We start from the raw sequence: 18,312 nt of genomic DNA on the forward strand, positions 1-18,312 counted from the left end.
CTCATATACGACATGCATTACTTGTTTTGCTTGTTTTTTCAACCGTTATGGTCCGGTTGCAAAAATAGATGAGCCCTATCCCAGGGATACCGGTGCCAGCGCATAATCCGGTAGGTCGGAACACACCACATCCAATTCCATACACATTCCCTCAAAGACGTCCGATATGTGCATGTTGTCAGAAAGTCATCACACGGGCGCTCGGCCAGCAGAATGCACACGCTCTCTGCATGGAATGCGCACATACGAACATCATGTGCGAACATTTCCTGCGACACGGCTACACCGCTTCGTCGCACGTGCAATTATTTTCACTATCTTTTTGAGAAGACCTGACAGTCGAAAGGCTGGAAGAGCTCATCGCGCCTTCTTCACACATAACTGAACGGTTAGTGGCCGTCTGCTAATAAACAGTTAGTGACCTTCTGCTAATAAACATGCCGTGATCTCAGCCGGCTGGTCGTGAATTACGGTTTGCTAAAATCCAGGGAAAGGGAAACGGCACGTCCAGGGCACGTGCGTGAGGCATGACACAAGACGGGCTCCAGTTTAAAAGGCATGGTTCACAGTGGCGTAGACATATTTTTGATAATCACTTGCTGTATCGTGTGACAGTTAAATACAAGTACAAACAAAAGGGAGGTTTTAAAAACATTGAGTGTTACCATACCTCGGAGCACAACCAGAATGTGTCTCTACGCCTCGTGTTATAGAGCCCACGTTAGGGTAATAATATTGGAGACCTATTGCTTGCATCGCGACATCAAGTTCAAGTTCGGCTTTCAGTTCAGATCGTTCAGTTCAGTTCGCCAGACGTCAAGTTCGGCGACAAGATCGTGAGGCAAAAAGACATAAATCGGCTCCGAGCGTATGCCATTTTTACACACAAAACTCAAATACGTTTTTGGTGCGCCAATTCTTTTAACAAAAAATAAAAATAAAAAGATCCGCATAACATTCAATGTCCCTTGGCAGCTGCCGAGCCCACAACATGCCCGACACTCAAGGCAGCTCATCGCCACCCACCCCGACCACCGTCCACGATGGTCGCACCGACCCAATCGCTGACCCGCCGCGCGCCGCCCGACGACCCACGCCGACCCACCGGCGCCGGGCGCGCGCCGCCCGCCCGCATACAGATCGCCGCCAATGAGCGGGTGGCGACGGCGCCGAAAAGCGCGCCACCGATAAAAACGCGCGGCGGAGGTGCTCACTGGACGGGGTAATGCGTTTGTGATGTCGGCGCCGCGCGGCCGTCGGCCGCGGACGTGTCCCGCCCGATATATGGGTTAATTATCGGCCGCGCTGTGCCGCGATCGATCGGGAAACGGCTGCGCGCCTTTTGCCGCCGCGATAATCATCGCCACTATCAGCGCATCGCGGCAAAAAGGCGCGCCCGTCCTCGCGCGCCCAGTTAGCGTGAGCAGGCTGGAGACGAGTTACGACGATGGCGGCGCGGGCGGGCGACGGGCGCCGGCGCGGGTGCGACGCTCCCGGCGCGAGCTGGCCCGGACAAGGCCCTCGTGAGAGGGCTGAGGCTCTCCGAGTCGGCTAAGGCTCTCTGGAACAGAACTTTGTCTTGCGAAGGGTCGTGGCGAGATGAGTGACACTCAAGCTGGCTTGACAAGCAAGAACTTGATTGGCTGCATCCCACTGTGAACTGGTGAATTGATGCCTACTCAGCCAGCCCTACAGAACGCCTCTGCGTCAAAGCCAGACGGAGGGACTTCGCTATCAACCCGGGCATGCGGAAGTCTGAACTTCTGCAGTTGTTGGAAAAATTCAGTCATCCGTTACGGTGCCTTAAATAAGTCATTTATTTAGTGATAGATAAGTTTGGATGTGTATACACGTTTTAACTCACGTAGGCGGGGAGAAGGGGGGGGGGGGGAGGTGAAATAGAGGGACATTCGGACGCCTCCCTCTGGTTTTTCGCCGGTCATAGAAAAGACTAAAAGGCACAGTGCGTGGCATCTAGATCAGCTAAGTATTCTTTTTTTGGACACCTGTCAGCATTTTAACACAGTCATGCAATGCCCTTAAACCCACTGAGCTGGGTTTACATCACAAAAGTGTCTGCCTGGAAGTAGTAATTTGGTGTTGCCACACGGTAGAAACAGCCGCTGAATGTAAATTTGCAGCCAGAATAGCTTCAAGTGACGGTGAGATCGTTTCATCCTTCCATTAGAATCATTTTTTCTGTTTTTGTTAGACACACGAAAGACAATAACTGTGTCATATGGAAAACGCAGACATTTGGGATTTTTAGCCAGCGGCGTTTCTTGACGCATCCAACCAGCTCTAACTATTTTTGTCCGCATGTGTGCTTTTTTCGCGCTGCGAATGCACCCATAGTCACCATACGTTAAGAAATGTTGAAAACAATTTTGTTGTTTCAAAAAATGTTGAAAGATTATGTTGCATTTCTGATTAGTGCCTATCACGTTTAAGCCCGCAGAGTAAGATTAATATATTTCCTTCAATTTTTCCCATTCATAGGGGGTGAGGGCAGCGATGTAGATCTGAATGCACTGCCTAGAACAGCATTACCATTATTATCATTTTTACCATTATTTTAGCCATTATTTTACCATTATTTATTTATTTACCATCATTATCACTTCTGATTTAAGGTGCCCGTCGCGTGTGTATTCGGCATGGAGCTAGGTCCGGCTAGCGAACGCCGTCGGCGCGTTCAAAAGACCACTGAATAAGGCGACGGGTCGCTTTGGTGTCGTTGACGTGCCGTAGTGTGCTTTTATAATTTCGACCAAGGCGACCGAACGTGCAATACGACTACGTCAGCTTCCAGGAAAATGGGCACATCTAAGGAGCATATAATTGCAATAGAAGTGTCTGGAATAATCCAAGGGCGAGACGACTGAAGGTTCATACAAAAATACGTTAAAAGCCAAACGGTGCCTGCAAAAAAATGTCATCGCGAAATATCGCCCTCCCAGCTAATATTGAAGTATCTATCATTCAGAACATCCGCATGTCAGTGCTTCTTGACATCATCTCAGTTTGGGCGCTCGGCCCGTTTGGCCAGAGTTCAACCCTGCGTTTTCTCAGAAACCAAAATGGAACCTCGAGCAATGACACTTTATTCTTAGAAATGCGTCTCCATCACGCATTTAGGGGTTCCAACGTGACAGCTAATGCCGATGGGGAAAATGAATGTCAAGCTCGAAACCAGCTCATCAGATTGCTTTCGAAAACCTTCATAAAAGACCAGATAACTCGTCCAGGGTGATGCGAGGTTAACAACCATGCTTAAGTTTAGAGGTTCGGCTACTTGCTCACGAGCAGTCTTCGAATGGACAATGAGAATCTCTATAATTAAGATAGAGCAAATAAATAGAAATAGGTGATGCTTGCTGACGTACAATCTTCGAATCGATAATTGAAGCACATTGGTCGGCGGTTATCATGGCTATGATATCTAAAGTAATTATGCCACACATGATCTTAATAAATGACGTCTTTGTCAGGGAAAGAGGCACTGAAATTCAAAACAGAGCAACGTTTGCTGTGGTCTCCCTTAAGCTCATACAACCTCTTTTGAATTTACCAATTCTTCCTGATCCCAGAAAGACATTTTATTGCTCATGTAGAGACTTACCATTGATTTGAGTTAAGTGGTCTGTGGGTCGACTTAAAGGGAGTGTCCACGTTTGGGGTATATTTAAAAAGCCTGCTGCAGCGAAATATCAGGACTAGAGGCGTATAATGACAGTAACGTGTAGTGCAACTATAGCATCGCCAAGGCATAATAATATTATCAATTCCAGTCATTTTCGAGTCCAAATTACATTGTCAGCGCTTTGTAACAGCAGTTTGCTTCTTCCTCGCAGTCGCGACCACGGTCGTCATGACGACCGCCGTGTGCACCTGTACCAATGCAAATAAAAGAACGGTTCTGACGCGTGCGACTCGAAAACAATCGCTGGGTAAACGCCATAGGAGAGAAACATAAGCCAAAGTAAAACGTTTTGTTGAATTGGCGAGATATCGGCTTCATGATCGCACGTAATTTTGTCTAGACAATGTTTCAAGCTATTGTATAATTTATTACACATACATTCCGACACATAAGTGTGTTACAAATATTGCAGAACACACGTCGGAAAAGGAAAGCAAATGAAATGCATTTCGTTCACAGTAGTGAACAGGGAGTCAGGTGAGATTTCTCCCGCAGGGTCGGCTGTCTCAAATCATAATTCTGAGCTATTCAAAGGATTTTGAGAAAACTGGTATTACTTATAAAATAATACGTGCCTAGTGTAACAATAAAAGGAAAGTACGGAAAGGCGGGATATTCACTTTGAGCTTGTGCTTGGGTATCCAAGTGCTTAAGTATCTCACAAATACAAGCGTGAGCACATTGGTCTTGTGCATAAGTGTATAAACACTTCCAAAAATGCAAAAACCATTCGCGAGGGGAAGGGAGGGTGTTGGATCCTTGCGTGTGTTAAATTTGGAACCGATGGCCTAACCTAACCTAAGTTAAATGTCACATGGGTTTGATCTCGTCTGTTTAAATGAGCTACTTGTTTTCGAATTTCGAAGAATGTACTGTGAGGTTCTGTGACCTCCAATGGCATAAAAGTCGGCATAAAATGAAATATTTTCAGTTTGGCGCAAAATGGCGTTGAGGCCGAGCGTCCTTAAACCCCAAATCACAAAATATTTCCGCCCCTTTCAGTTTGTCTCGGTAATGCTTTTTCGCTGGTGTTTTCATTTCCTTTTGCAATGTATGGAGACCAAGATCCTTGCGGGGGGGGGGGGGGGGGGCGTCCGCACGCCACGGCGGCGAAGCTGCGAAGCCGGAGTAACGTAGGTTAACGACACATCCCTTCGATTCGAGCGTTAGAATACATTTTGAGCGTCCTCCCAGTACGAACATGAGCCATCTCGTACTAAGGTAAGGATAAATGCAAGTACGTTGTGCACTATAGTGTTATTGTGACCTAGCATTGACTCCATCCGTGGTTGTGCTGCATATGGATAAAAGTGCGTCCATACTACCTTTATACAAACGGCCAAGAGTGTGCTGAAACATGGACACAGCCAGCCATGTGGCTGGTTTCGAAGATTTCTTCCCGGTAACCGGTTCCTGATTCGAGTTTTCCAGGAAGCAGGAACCAGTTTAGTATCAGGCCGGAGATTGAGCAGTAACCGACAGAACTATACCGATGAAGTCATCGCTAGCCTCTACTCATCTTAACACCTAGCCGAGAGATCTCACGAGACTCGAGGTCCGGCCGGGGATATATACGGGGATCTGGCAAAAGCCAAGACACAGTCTGGGATTATGTCAAGGGATCTAGCAGGAACCAGGATTTAGTCTGGAATAGGTCAAGAGGTCCAACGGGAATCAGGATCGCATAGGACATTACGTGGATGATCCTGAAAGAGCTGACTTAATTAGTCACCGGATACTGTTTAGAATAGACAGGACACCGAACCACAATACTATCTTCGAACCAATAACACGATAGCACAATATCGCGCATCGAAGCATGCGACATTAGTACAGACATCTGCACTTTTGAGCACCCGTGTAGTGCAAACCGGAATCATTAGCTAACCTGTCATCACAGCACCTTGGACAGCCTTGGGACCAAGCATAACGTGTCGCGATGTCAATGACAGTACCTAGGGTCACAAGGACTGAGGGACAAACTGACATTAGCTATCCTGTCATCACAGCACCTTGGACAGCCTTGGGACCAAGCATAACGTGTCGCGATGCCAACGACAGTTCCTAGAGTCGCTAAGACTGAGGGGCAAACTGACAGACGTACACGGAGAGGGGAGGGGGGGTGCACGCGATGACGGATCAAACCCGCTGGTCTGCCGCCCCCCCCCCCCCCTCTATTCGGATTTTGGAAAGACCCCGGGTTCGGCGGGTCTTATGTAAAGGTTGAGGGGGGCACGCGTGTCGCCCCTTGGCGACACCTGCTGCTAGAGCCCAGGCACGGGCCTGCATCTAAAATTCGGAGTACGACTCCGAGTCCAAGCCACAATGAGCGCGAGTCCTAGTCCCGAGTTCGCCCCTCACAGGTTACATGGGCTCAAGCTCGTGTCCAGAGGTCCTGGGTCCGGGTTCATTACTTTTCAGCGCACATAGGATTTACACGAAGTCCAAGCCCCGAGGCCTGGGATCCGACTCCATCATTCCCTACGGGGAATCGCAGGAGATACATTTTCCGTAATAACAATCGTCAGCGGTAAAAACCATAAATGCCGTACTCTAACATCTAACTTAACTCACCTCTTATCTGACGTCGTGCGGAGACGACGTTGGAGTCGTGGGAAGGGGAGGCAAGTGACAAGATATGTGTGGCAGCAGGCGGGAACGTTATCGATATCCAAATGACGGATGCTTGTGGCATTCCACTCCAAATATAGACATAATTTTAGGTAAGCCAATCTAGGTTATGGATCTTTTCGAGTTTAGCGAAACTCGCTGAAAGTGAATCACACCATGCCAAATACAATAACCACGCGTCAAGTTGTGATACCAGAAGCCCTCTGCGGTCAGATTTGGACCTAGACTTGATTTCACACTCTTTCACTGACTACAGTTTCAAGTCTCCATAGCAGTGCAGAAAGTAACATAACTTGGAAGCCCGGCACAGGTAGAATCCATGTCATGTCCCAGAACTTGGAAATACTAGCATCAACCGCCATTCATTTCGTATATCTGTTGAAAGTGCGAGGATATAGCGACATTTATGTGTCCTGACCTTTGACCCCATTAAGTCAAATAGTCTTAACGGCTTTTATTCTGCATAAGATTATGCGGACATGGCAGAATTTTACAATTTCAGCACCACTTGGTATGTATTTCACGTCAAATAGTGCGCCAGATTTTGTGGTGTTGTGTTGATGTGGCAGTCCATGGGAGTCAAACGCTTAGATTTTATTTGTCGATAGCAAACTATTCCCACGACTGTGCATTTTTGTCAATATTATGCCGTACACTCAGCCTCAAACTCAAAGACTGAATGATACGCTTGACTTCGGTCTCGAACTGGAATTAAATTCATTAGATACGTTGCAAAATCCACTACACTCGGTAAACATACCCTCCTTAGTGAGTTTTGAAATAAACTAGTAAATCTTAAGCAGTAGTAGAGAACATAATTTCAAAACTGAGTCGCAATATCAAAGGTGAACTGAGGAGGGTGTGTCCGCCCAAAACATAGTAAACGTTGCGGCTAGTTGCTAGTACACTACATCATGTCAAGCCTCGTTGGACATGACATGATGTAGTGTAAATTCCCATTTAAAACCCATGGATGTCGTCCACTAGACATGAACGGATTGGGTCCGAGGTCCCTTCGCAACATCTTCAGGGAACATCGATTCCACGTCTTCTAACTTACAAGCGAAAAAATGACTGTCGTAAACAGCCAGACTGTACCGTGAAATAGTTACGTAGGCTATTTTCGAAAAGAAAAGTTGTGGGCATCCTGTAGGTTGTGTGACGCATGGTCGCGCTGCTCAACACGGTCGCGGTCATGCAAAGGCATTCACTGTTTTAAAAGCACTTAAGATTTGACAAATATTGTGACGCGGTGAGTAATCAATTCGCCGCAAGGGGTGAGGTGACGCGCCATCTCGTGTTAGCATTACACTCCAATGAGCTGCCCCGTCTGGTCATGGTCAGTTGGAACTAGGAGACCACTCCACCCAGGCATCGGAAGAAATATCGTTTAGTCCAAAGACAGCCCGGAAAACTCAGTAATGGGTTCTGAATTGGCACCTTATTTGGCACTCATAGCGGTGGCAGCCATCTGTCTGCTACGGCAACTACGTTAATTCATTTCCCCATTATCTTTTCAATCCATCATCATTCCTTTTCCATTCATTTGTCATTTATGGCTTGTTTTTGTCACCCATTCTTGTTATCAGAGAGGCGTTCCACCACAGCTGGATTGTCGGAGTTGGCATCTCGACTACAGTAGATAACAGTCGGTGTGCTCTACCTTGGCGGCCGGCACAGGTCACCGGGGTCACGCGGTGTTCGGTCGAATTTGCCTAGTGTCGAGGACATGCCATTTCGAACCCAGGCCGTGTGAACCACACTTAAGTAAGGAGCAGGCTCATGTCGTGTGTGTTCATATAACATGTGTATATAAAACGGATGTCTGTCCACCAATGCGACTTATCGCTTTTCCCAGCTTCCGAGCTGTTAACGCTTAAAAAAGGTGTACTGCACTCAAAACTTGGCCACATCCTAACCTATTAGCGCATATCATATGTCTCTGAACGGCGTTTTCGTTACAGACTATTGATTTGATAACATTGTTGGGGTAAGACGATTACCGGTAGATATTCAGATTATCAGTAGATATTATTATTCAGCGGTAGATAGCCACATGCATGAAAAAGGTAAATTTAGAATCCACGAAATTGCAAAGGTTTTAACAACATTGGTTCAAACTTCCTCTTAATAAAGTTCCTACAATGGCAAGTATTAAATATGCGTGCAAATACGACGGTTTTGATTGCGAAGCATCGAATGTATTCAAAATTTAGTGCGTTCGGCGGCAAGTTCATTCACCCATCCCTGTGACAAATGCGGCACGTGTCGGACGCGACTAGACCCGGCTGCGGTTGGCTTAATCTGACAGGCCGCTCAAACGACGTCTGCGAAAAGCTTTAAGACATTGTAGAACACGAGCCGTAAAGAAGTCAGAACGGTGTAGTTGTGCGTGTCATTAGCCCAGTTAATCTTCCATGTCATTAGCGGCAGTTTTCCGATTCACCCGCCTCTGGCGGGGTGGGTTCGAGTCGCTTCAGGTGCGCGCTATACGTTCATGACCGGAATGGCCTGTAGCCGATGACAGCAGCGAACTAAAGATCAGGTAGCGGTAGCGATCAGGCCGGACCATACCGAACATTGTGGCACTTGAAACTTCCGCCGCAAAGTTTTGCCCGTGATCTGGAATTTCCCGACTGGAAGGTAGGGCGAGCACACGCAACAAGTACTGCCTGGGCGAACGCTGCTCGCAGAATTGAATTCAATAAAAAAAAGTTCGGACCAGTTGCTATCAGCAGCCTGGGCCACCGCCCCTGACACCCCAGTCCGCTAGTGGCTACTAATTGGGAGGTCATCATCTACCGTTGAGTGCTCTGCATGTACCAAACGTAACCGCAACCGGAGTTCTAGACGGAGAACCTTGAACAGCCTTGAACGATTGGACATGAAATCATCCGAACAGAATGGGACCCAGCCCAGATCATTTCAAGCTAACCTAGGCTAACCAAACCAAGCCTGGCCCACCCAGCCCAACTACATGTCCGATATTCTCTAAGTCAAACCCCACATCGCAACTTTTAGGGCACATGCCGATAGGCCTACTTGCTGTAACACGTTGAAGAAAGATCAGCCACGCAATTACACCTCGTGTGTGCACTGCGACCACAAAGGTAGGTCAATGACTTTTAAATAGGATAGGAAGGGAACTGAGCGTATTCAAGTTACTTTTAGTCCTAATCATCTTTCATCTGTTTCTTCTTGCTCTTATTTTCATTTGCGTCCGAATCCAGCTTAGGGCTCCAGATTTTAATCTCTTCAAACGTTAAAACTGCTGGACCAGAGCCAGAATTTCAAGAAGTTCCTTAAAATTGCTGGACCAGCCCGAGCCCAAGTCCAATCGTCCCCAACATGAGTCCGAGCTCAGCCCCGAGTCCAGCTGGGCTCATCCCCGCCGGGAAGCAAGGCCCAACTCAAGTCTCTTGCAAATTCCAACATGCAGTCACACTCACTTTGAGAGCTTCTCTACGAGCAGTCTTGTCACAGTTCTTCGATGATAAAGAAATTAAGCAAGACGGACACATTACATGTATTATAGTGCTTGCAACTTCCATACAACGGAAATTTTGGTATCATCGCAAAACCGCTTGGGAGCATACTCTCCATTTATCATGTTTTTTAGTCGAGGAAGATTGAACACGTAATTAATCGATGCGCCTGTGAAAATGCTGGCTTGTAGTCCCGTGGACCACTGAAACACAGGAGCTTGTGGCATTATGGTCAATTTTGCGCGCTTTGACGGTTCAGCCATATATCGCCGGGTCACCAGTCCATTCGGACACACTGAAATAAACACAACCGGGCTGGTTGCTCACTGGCAGCACTTGATGGAACGGCATTAACTGGTACACGATGTTCCGGGCTTTTATTGACAATCCATGCCACGTAGCTTAGCCCAATATTCATACCATAAGTTGTGAGACAATATGCGTTGTCTTTTACTCACGTTTCACATTTATCTCTATTGCAACCACGGAGCAGCGACCAATGACCGGCCAGGCAAAGGAAGGGCATCGGCGAGGGTTATGGGAAATATAAATAGTGCTATGGCCCAAAAGATGGCAGCACCTATCCCAGGCTGCTCCAAAACCGCTGTAAAATTGAACTGTTCACCTGATCAGCACCGCCATAAGCCGTGTTGGAGACATCATTTAGAAGCTAGGAAGCAATAGCACAGCCCAGAAACATAAGACGGCTTGATCCAACCCTAGCAACACTATGCGCAGGATTATTTGTGCCATTTGCCATGATAGCACCAGCACTGGTCTGTCCAGCCCCTTGCTTGCAGTTCAATTGAAACACGGACGCCAAGCAGATCTGGCCATGGGGAGTAAATCTACCCATACATGTTTCGATCGGAGCGGTCTCCATCACCTGACTGGGAATCAACAGGCGTCGCCTGACCAACGCCCATGGAGTAGAACCTGACGATCGCCGACATACGATAGGCCGAGTGCAAACACGCCAATTCGTAAAAAACGATCCATCTACGACCCACTGCAACGACTCTTTGGTAAATGTAACACCGCAGCCAAACTGGTCTCACACTCCAAAGCATAAGCCACACTCACACAAACAGAGATTACGTACCGAGCAAAAGCAGAACTGAGCCACTGGGCGTCATCACCATCATGATCGTCATCCATGGCAACACGAAGTAAGCTACGTGACGACACCGCAACAAAGGGGGGGGGGGGGAACGCACAGCACGTTCCGCTACATAAACGGCCTAGACTACGGTGCTAAACCCGCTTGAGGCCACCATCCAGAACTCGACTGCTCGACGCGGCGCCAGAGTGGATAAAACGCCATATAGCGTCAACTATCGCTCACCGGCGTTGCACGCACTCAGGGCAACCGCCTCCCTCCTCTTACACAGCTCAATCGCAGCTCCACCACCGGCGATGCGCGCCAAGAGGCGTTCAGACTCCGCTCCTCTTACCCCCGGGCCAAGACACCCCACCCCAAGTGCCACGAGGCGTCCAGACTGTGTTCCCCTAGCCACCCGTTCACGGCACCCCACCCCACGTGCCACGAGGCGTCCAGACTGTGTCCTCCTAGCCACCCGTTCACGGCACCCCACCCCACGTGCCACGAGGCGTCCAGACTGCGTTCTCCTAGCCACCGGGCTACGACACCACACCACACAACACCTCACCATTTTACAGCAGCGCCCGCGCCTCCCGCCCGGCACGAGGGCCGCCTCGGGTCACACGCCCTCCTACACCACGACCGAAGCGGAGTGCGTGCTCAGCGCCGCAACCGCGTCACTCCAGTCCTGCCTCCTCCGCCGGCGGGGCGGCTCATGCCTGCTCCTCCACCACCACCGAGAGCGGGTCCGGGTCATCGGCGGAGAGCGCCGGCGAGGGGGCGTCGCCCGAGCCGGGCGACTCGTCGGCCTCCACCACCAGCGCCTCGGCGCAGCCCAGCAGGTGCAGGTCGGCAGTCTCGCCCGACTCCTGCTGGCGCGGGGGAGCGGGTCACACACGGCCGCAGCGGGCGGGCGGCGCCGGCGGGGGAGCGATAGGCGACAGGCATGTCAGCACGCTGCCAGCCCTTCTGAGTCACCAGCGTACACCGCGAAGTGGCCAGGAATCACAAACAGCCGGCAGTCATGTTCACAACACTTGTGTCAAGATACTACCTATATGCTGGTAGCATATTTTCACATCCAACCCAACCCATCCCGCCGACTTGTTTGCAGGTTGTCGAACAGGCCTTTGCCTGTTTGACAGCCGGACATAGCCGCGCGCGGGTTTACAACGGGGACCGATCCGCTGCCTTACGAGCACGTCTTCAACCCGCTGACCACCCCCCCCCCCCCCCCCGCTACGCCCTTCTCGGGCCGCGCGCGAACCTCACCTGCGGCCGGTCGCCGTCGGAGGGCAGCACCAGCACCTGGGCCGTCTCGCCGTTGATCTCGACCGTGCGCACGTCCAGCTCGGTGAGCAGCAGCTGGATGCGCTGCGGGCTGGCCGGGGCGGCCGCCGCCTCGGCGCCCTCCTGCGGCGCACAGGCGGGCGTCCGCGGGGCGCCGGCCGGCGAGCGGGCGGCCGTGCCGGACGCGGTGCCGGACGCTCGGGGAGCCGAGCCGGGCCCGGCCGGAGCGATTCAGGCGTTCGGAGCCGACCTAGCCAGCGGCTACTGGCCTTGTGGCCATTCGAACGACACAGCGAATCGCCCAACCGCCGGGAAGCAGTGAATATATGTCTTGGTATGGGTCATGCCAGTGCTACAGATGAAGCCAAGAGGACCTGGGCACGGGAAAGACAGGTGCAGTCACAAGAATGGGGAAAGGAGAAAGGAGAACGTTGAAAGAGTACATCATCATCATCATCATCAAAGAGTACATCCGCCTCCAGTGCCTGACAGCGCCGCGGGGCCGGCGTCGGCCTCCGGTCGACAACATCAGCAGAAGACACCAGATGCACGGTTACAGCGTGTACAGCAATCGTGCATGAGTTGGATCATCGCGAGTTAGTGGCGCGAGAAAACGGATATTGGACGAAGAGTGAGAGACCTCAGCGAGTCGTCCCTGCACGCTGCCCTTCCTTGCCGACAAAGAGGCAGAGCTTTTCCGGTGCCGCTTCAGCAAACCCACTGGCCAGACATTTCATGCGGTTCCACGTTTGCACGTGATGACACCAATTCGCATCCATTTCAAGGTAACGGCACCCCTACGCACCGCAGCTAACATGGCCAAAAATGAGAAAGTTTTCAGATGACAGCATTGGGCGCGCTTCAACTAGCTGGGGACGTCACGCATGGCGCAAGACCTGCTCAACGACCAACACATTCCAGGCACCAGGCACGCGTCACGGTCCCTTCTCCAATGTTCAATGTCAAACAGTCGCGGCGCATGGCTGCACCCGACAGGGGTGCCCGAGTGCAGGGGGCGGATATCGCACCTTTTGTTCCTGAGAAGCCGGGTGCGGAGCGAGCCAGCTGTGCTCGCGCTCCCGGTGCGACTGGAACGTGCTCATGTTGCGGAAGTTCTTGCTGCACACGTCGCACACGATGAAGCTCTGTAGGTGCACCATCTGGTGCTTGTACATGGTGGAGTACTCCGTAAAGCTCTTGTCACAATCCTGCAATTGATGGATCCAGGGCATCAGAAAACAGCGCGCAACACATAAAAATGAAAGCCTCATAACCATGCTATGCAAGCCCCAGTCACGTACTGCACCCAGCAGACTCCCCGGATGGTTAATTGGCCAGCTTAGGAAACTGGAGTCGATAATTCCCAGATGAGCTGTTGGGTTGAACGCACCGGTACATTTCCTGCTGTTTAACACGAGTCTCCCCCGGATGCAATCACAGCACTGCTACCGATGAGATGTACCGAGTACCGATGTTCTCCCCACCCGATGACATGTACTTTGACCAAAGCCGCTGAGCTGACCGAACCGGCATATGTGACCGACCAAACCTACCACCAAACCCGGACGCACGACCGGTGAACTCGGTGGATTTGACCCACGTCACATTGAAACGTGAGGGGCCGAGCACAAATTTGCGTCTGTGTGTGTGTGTGGGGGGGGGGGGGGGGGACTATACAGCGAAACGGGGAAAAGTCCCAGAAATCCTATAAAAATCCTAGGACTGTTGCACCTACCGGATGCTTGCAGACAAATGGCTTCTCCCCAGTGTGCGTTCTCATGTGGTTCTTGTAGTTCGTCTGGGACGAGAACGCCTTCGAGCAGTTGTCAAATTCACACACGTAAGGTCTCTCACCTGCGTCGCACAGGGTGAAAGGCAACGTGTTCACAGATTAGATCAACAGACGACATGAAACCACACGGCGAGGGCGGGTCACACATCCCATCACCAGATCCCGCAGAAACACAGCACAGATCATCAGCACAAATAACACAGCAAAGTGACCCTTCGAAGACGACTGGCCGGACAACGCCCACAAACTGCGAACAGTCGTTCGTAACATCGTTAAGTAAGTTGTTCGTCCACGCAGCTCGCGACAAGGCACCGAGAAAGGGCGTCCTCCACTACGAACCCACCCGTGTGCGTCCTGACGTGCACCTTCCTGATGTCCAGCGTCGAGAACCTCTTGAAGCAGCCGCGGAAGCTGCAGGCGTACGGCTTGTCGCCTGGCGAGATCACGCGGGCCATCAACAACCGAGAACAGCACGCAGGAGTTCTGCCCGCGGCAGACGAAGCGGACGCGATACGTCGAAGGAAAGCGACATGAGTCTCTTGATAACAGCTCGAATCGGGCTCGCGGAGCAAACTCGAGGGTTCCATAGAAAGGCAAAAAAGATACGACCCCTGGACTGTGCCACAGCGTGCACTTACTGACAACCGTTCCTCACACTGGCAGCGAAGCTTGTGTGGCATTGGGGCTTTACGACGCACTCAGCTGCTGGGGCTATATGGCGTCGCCTGCCTCTCACCCTGGCAGGAAGGGCGGGCACGGCGGGGAATCGAACCCCGCACCTCTGGTTTCCCAGACGCGCAGACCACTACACTACCGGCACCCCGGCAGCGAAGTTTGGAAACGAACAATGGAGCGGCCGATACGAGATTTACGTCCTGTAGCCATTAAGATCACTATACCATTGCATTTAGCAAAGATCGAACGCGAGCCACGACTTCTCCTGTGTCTTTCGCCAGCTACGTACAGAACTAACCACCTCGAATTTCCAGCATCCCTGACATCCCGTGAGAAAAAACCGCCGGCCACATATACAAATCACCGACATCTTTTGGTGAATCACATTCCACGGTGTTTCAACATTAACAACGCAAGCACGTGTTTCAGTACACCCTCACATCCCCTGTCAGCCAGCCAGCCGGTCGAGCTCGCCCCTCCCCCCCCCCCCCCCCACTCCACTGACCTGTGTGAATGCGCGCGTGCCGGCGCAGGTCACTCGACGTCTTGAAGGCCTTGGTGCAGCCCGCCACCGTGCAGCCGTAGGGCCGCTGTCCCGTGTGCGTGCGGCAGTGGGCCGACATGCTGTAGAAGCTGGTGAAGGTGCGGCCGCAGTCGGCCCACTGGCAGGCGTGCGGACGCTCGCCCGAGTGTACCATCGCGTGAGACTGCGGCAGCCGGCCGCCGGTCAGGGAGCGCATGGCAGCGGGCGGGCCGTGGAAGGACGAGCCCTTGCTGAATGTCTCCAACGCGCTCTTCGCGCTTCTTCAATCGTTTAAGTACTCAAACAGAACTGAATTTGAACGCTAGAGTTACACATCCATACACCGAAATTTACCCCATAAAGTGCTCTACACCAATGACACTAAAATAGACACTCAAAACATCCGTGACTTTTTAAACTTTTGTAGCTTTGCACGCATTTTCACCTCCGTCAGCCAAGCGTTACATTAACAGATACGCATGGCGTCGGAGGCCGCCGCCGGCCGCACTCTCAGCGGCGGGCCGGCGCGCGAGGCCCCCGTGCGTGGGACAGCCTCACCTTCAGCGAATGGTACGATAGGAACTTCTTGTCACAGCCTGCAAAATCACAGGAGTGGGACGTGCGCGCCGCCTTCTTCTCCTTGGCCCTTCGTTCCAGTGGCAGGTCCATCACGACACATGTAGTCGGCTGAGGACACCTCTCCAGCCACTTCCGGGTCATCTGAGGCCACAGCTGAGCATGAGTACTGTGTATTACAGGTGCTATGACTTTATTCAGATTGCTCTGGTGGATGTCCTACCAACCAGGGGTGTACTTTCAATGAACCAGTTGGGGGACTAGGTGATCTACTTGATATGCTATGTAAGCTGTGCCCAAGCCATGCTGTTCTGCAGGCATGAATTTTTTTTCGTCCAAAGGAGTGACCTACTTCAAAACACCATCATACTGCCCTTACAGCAGCTTCACATGGTCTCTAACTGAGCACTGATGGACACCATCAATAACAAAAGACGTGTCAAATACACGTGTATGCTCACCTTGCTGCATGCTATCTTCTGTAAGCAGGCTGACATCACCCAGCTTCAAATCCTCAACAGTGCCATCACCATGGTCTGTATCTGAAAAAAATGAATGGAAAGATGTGTGAAACCACAACTTGAGGTGTTCATACAAAAGGCAAAGTGGGATGGCATCATCACTACTTGACTTAACAAGTGCCTTGATGGCCTGTTAAATGAAACACTGCTGGGAGGGGATGGGGTGGGGGTGGGGGGCAATTGGTCCTGATGTCTAAAAAACTAAGAGAGGCAAAGACACAAAGTTGATGAAATGCATAGTCAAATGCACACTTACTTATGCCAAATTTTGAGGCCCATTGGTCACAACTTCTGGGTCAAATAAGGCCAAACAAGGTCCAACTCCAGATAAGTGTCTGAAGTCACCTCAGACCTCCTTATGTGACCACCTTCAATCTAACCACCTCATCTATTTACTTCTTCAAGGCAAAAGGTAACTGATATTACTCTCAGGTCAGTGACATCATTTGACCTTCAGAGGGTCATTGTGACCAAAACCTGCAAAATTGTTTTGATTTCTGAATTTCAAGTAAGTGCCAAGGATTACACCGGGAAGCATGTTCCTAATATTCTACGCTAACCTATTCTGACCTTTATAAAGTTCAAACACATTTCTTGATCTCACTGCTGATCCAAAATTTTAAATAAGCCCACAGAAAAGTAATCTACAACTGCAACCCTACTCATGTAATTGTCAAATAAAAGTCTCAAAGATGTGCAGCTTCATCTAACACCATGATGTCATATCACATTGGATAATTCTCAAGAAATGGCTGCTGCTGATAGCCATAGCCTGACTCTGACTAGCCAAGGCTCAGGGACCTTACAAGATAAAGGACATTTGTTTAATGCTGAAGGATGAACTGGATAAGCTGGAGCAGTGTGAAATAACCCTATAGCTTTAATTATCACACATAGCTGCTCAGGCCATCTGCATCCCAAATATCTTCTTTTCTAACAAATCAGATTTATTATCTTTAAATTTTTACAAACCTATACTGGTTAAAAAACATACAGCTTAACCAGCCATGAGAGCAATGCTGTTGTAATAAAAAACTTACCTGATGCAGATGGCTGACAGAGTTCAACAAGCTTATGGGATTTATTATATTTTTTCCCAATATTTGTGGTTTTCTTCATGTTTCCTATAAATGTATAGTGGAATACTTATCCATCACAGTCACAGATTACAAATGACTAACTACCAAAAAAGCTCTACAGATACATCTAAAATGAAAACACCATTTGCACTAAATTAGAATGCAAGTCACAAGGTCACAACACCCACTATTTGCTGCAAATTTCAGACAGTACCAAGGTGCATATTTTCAAAATTACTATTTACTAGGCACTACAAGTCATGGAACACCAGTGGCATATGGAACTAGTGGAATCATTGAAACTTGGTCAAACATTGATCAGATAAAAATCAATCGAAAAGAGTGATAGAATTCCATTTCATAAAAGCCCCTGTGAAATTAAATAGTGATTGCAGTCCTGTGGACAGAATATAGGAGCTTGTTTGAAATACGTTCATAACTACATTGACCCCATTAATTTTCCCCACACAAGCAAAGGCTAATAACTGCAAATGAACTAGTTCATTACCGTGCGCTGATGCCAATTACTTGTTTACCAAGCAAAATATCTGTCCGCCGCAAATTCAAGACAGCTGTATTCCCAAGAGCTTGCAACGACCTTATGCCTGCTTTTAGCTCATAGGCCAAGAAAGCATAGTGCCTCAAGCAGATACTCATGGGTACTCCAAAACACCCCTTAATTTCCACACCATTGTTCGTAGACCTAATAACCACTACACACCATCCGCTGACTTCAAAACTAGAGCAACCGCTCCCCGTCCCCCCTAACCAGCGGAGAGCACAACTATCAAATAGCCGCATGCGGCACATACGTCACCACACGGTGTGCTATAAGTTACAAAAATGACAAAAAAGTTTCAGATAATAGTCTAGCACCAAAATGTGTCAAACGCATAGCAAACGAGAAAAAATAATGTTTTTTTAAAGATTGGAAC

At 49.9% G+C, this 18,312-nt stretch overlaps 1 protein-coding gene and 1 long non-coding RNA gene across 2 annotated transcripts; both read right to left on the reverse strand.

Moving 5' to 3' along the window:
* Positions 1–9,844: 9,844 nt before the first annotated feature.
* On the reverse strand, positions 9,845–12,330 carry LOC119091741 (uncharacterized). The gene is made up of 2 exons (XR_005093433.1): positions 12,194–12,330; positions 9,845–11,790 (listed from the first exon to the last, which is right to left on the reverse strand). It is a non-coding gene; the product is annotated as an uncharacterized LOC119091741 (long non-coding RNA).
* Positions 12,331–12,552: 222 nt separating this feature from the next.
* LOC119092165 (zinc finger protein 143) lies at positions 12,553–18,157 on the reverse strand. The gene is made up of 9 exons (XM_037215142.1): positions 18,099–18,157; positions 17,339–17,422; positions 16,239–16,319; positions 15,760–15,921; positions 15,184–15,385; positions 14,347–14,436; positions 13,947–14,065; positions 13,240–13,419; positions 12,553–12,585 (listed from the first exon to the last, which is right to left on the reverse strand). Exons 3-9 carry the CDS (start codon positions 16,272–16,274, stop codon positions 12,553–12,555), a joined length of 822 nt encoding a protein of 273 aa, XP_037071037.1. The 5' UTR covers positions 16,275–16,319; positions 17,339–17,422; positions 18,099–18,157.
* Positions 18,158–18,312: the final 155 nt, after the last annotated feature.

This window comes from Pollicipes pollicipes, unplaced genomic scaffold, assembly GCF_011947565.3.
Source record: "Pollicipes pollicipes isolate AB1234 unplaced genomic scaffold, Ppol_2.1 Scaffold_3447;HRSCAF=4054_pilon_pilon_pilon, whole genome shotgun sequence".
Taxonomy (NCBI): Eukaryota; Metazoa; Arthropoda; class Thecostraca; order Pollicipedomorpha; family Pollicipedidae; genus Pollicipes; species Pollicipes pollicipes.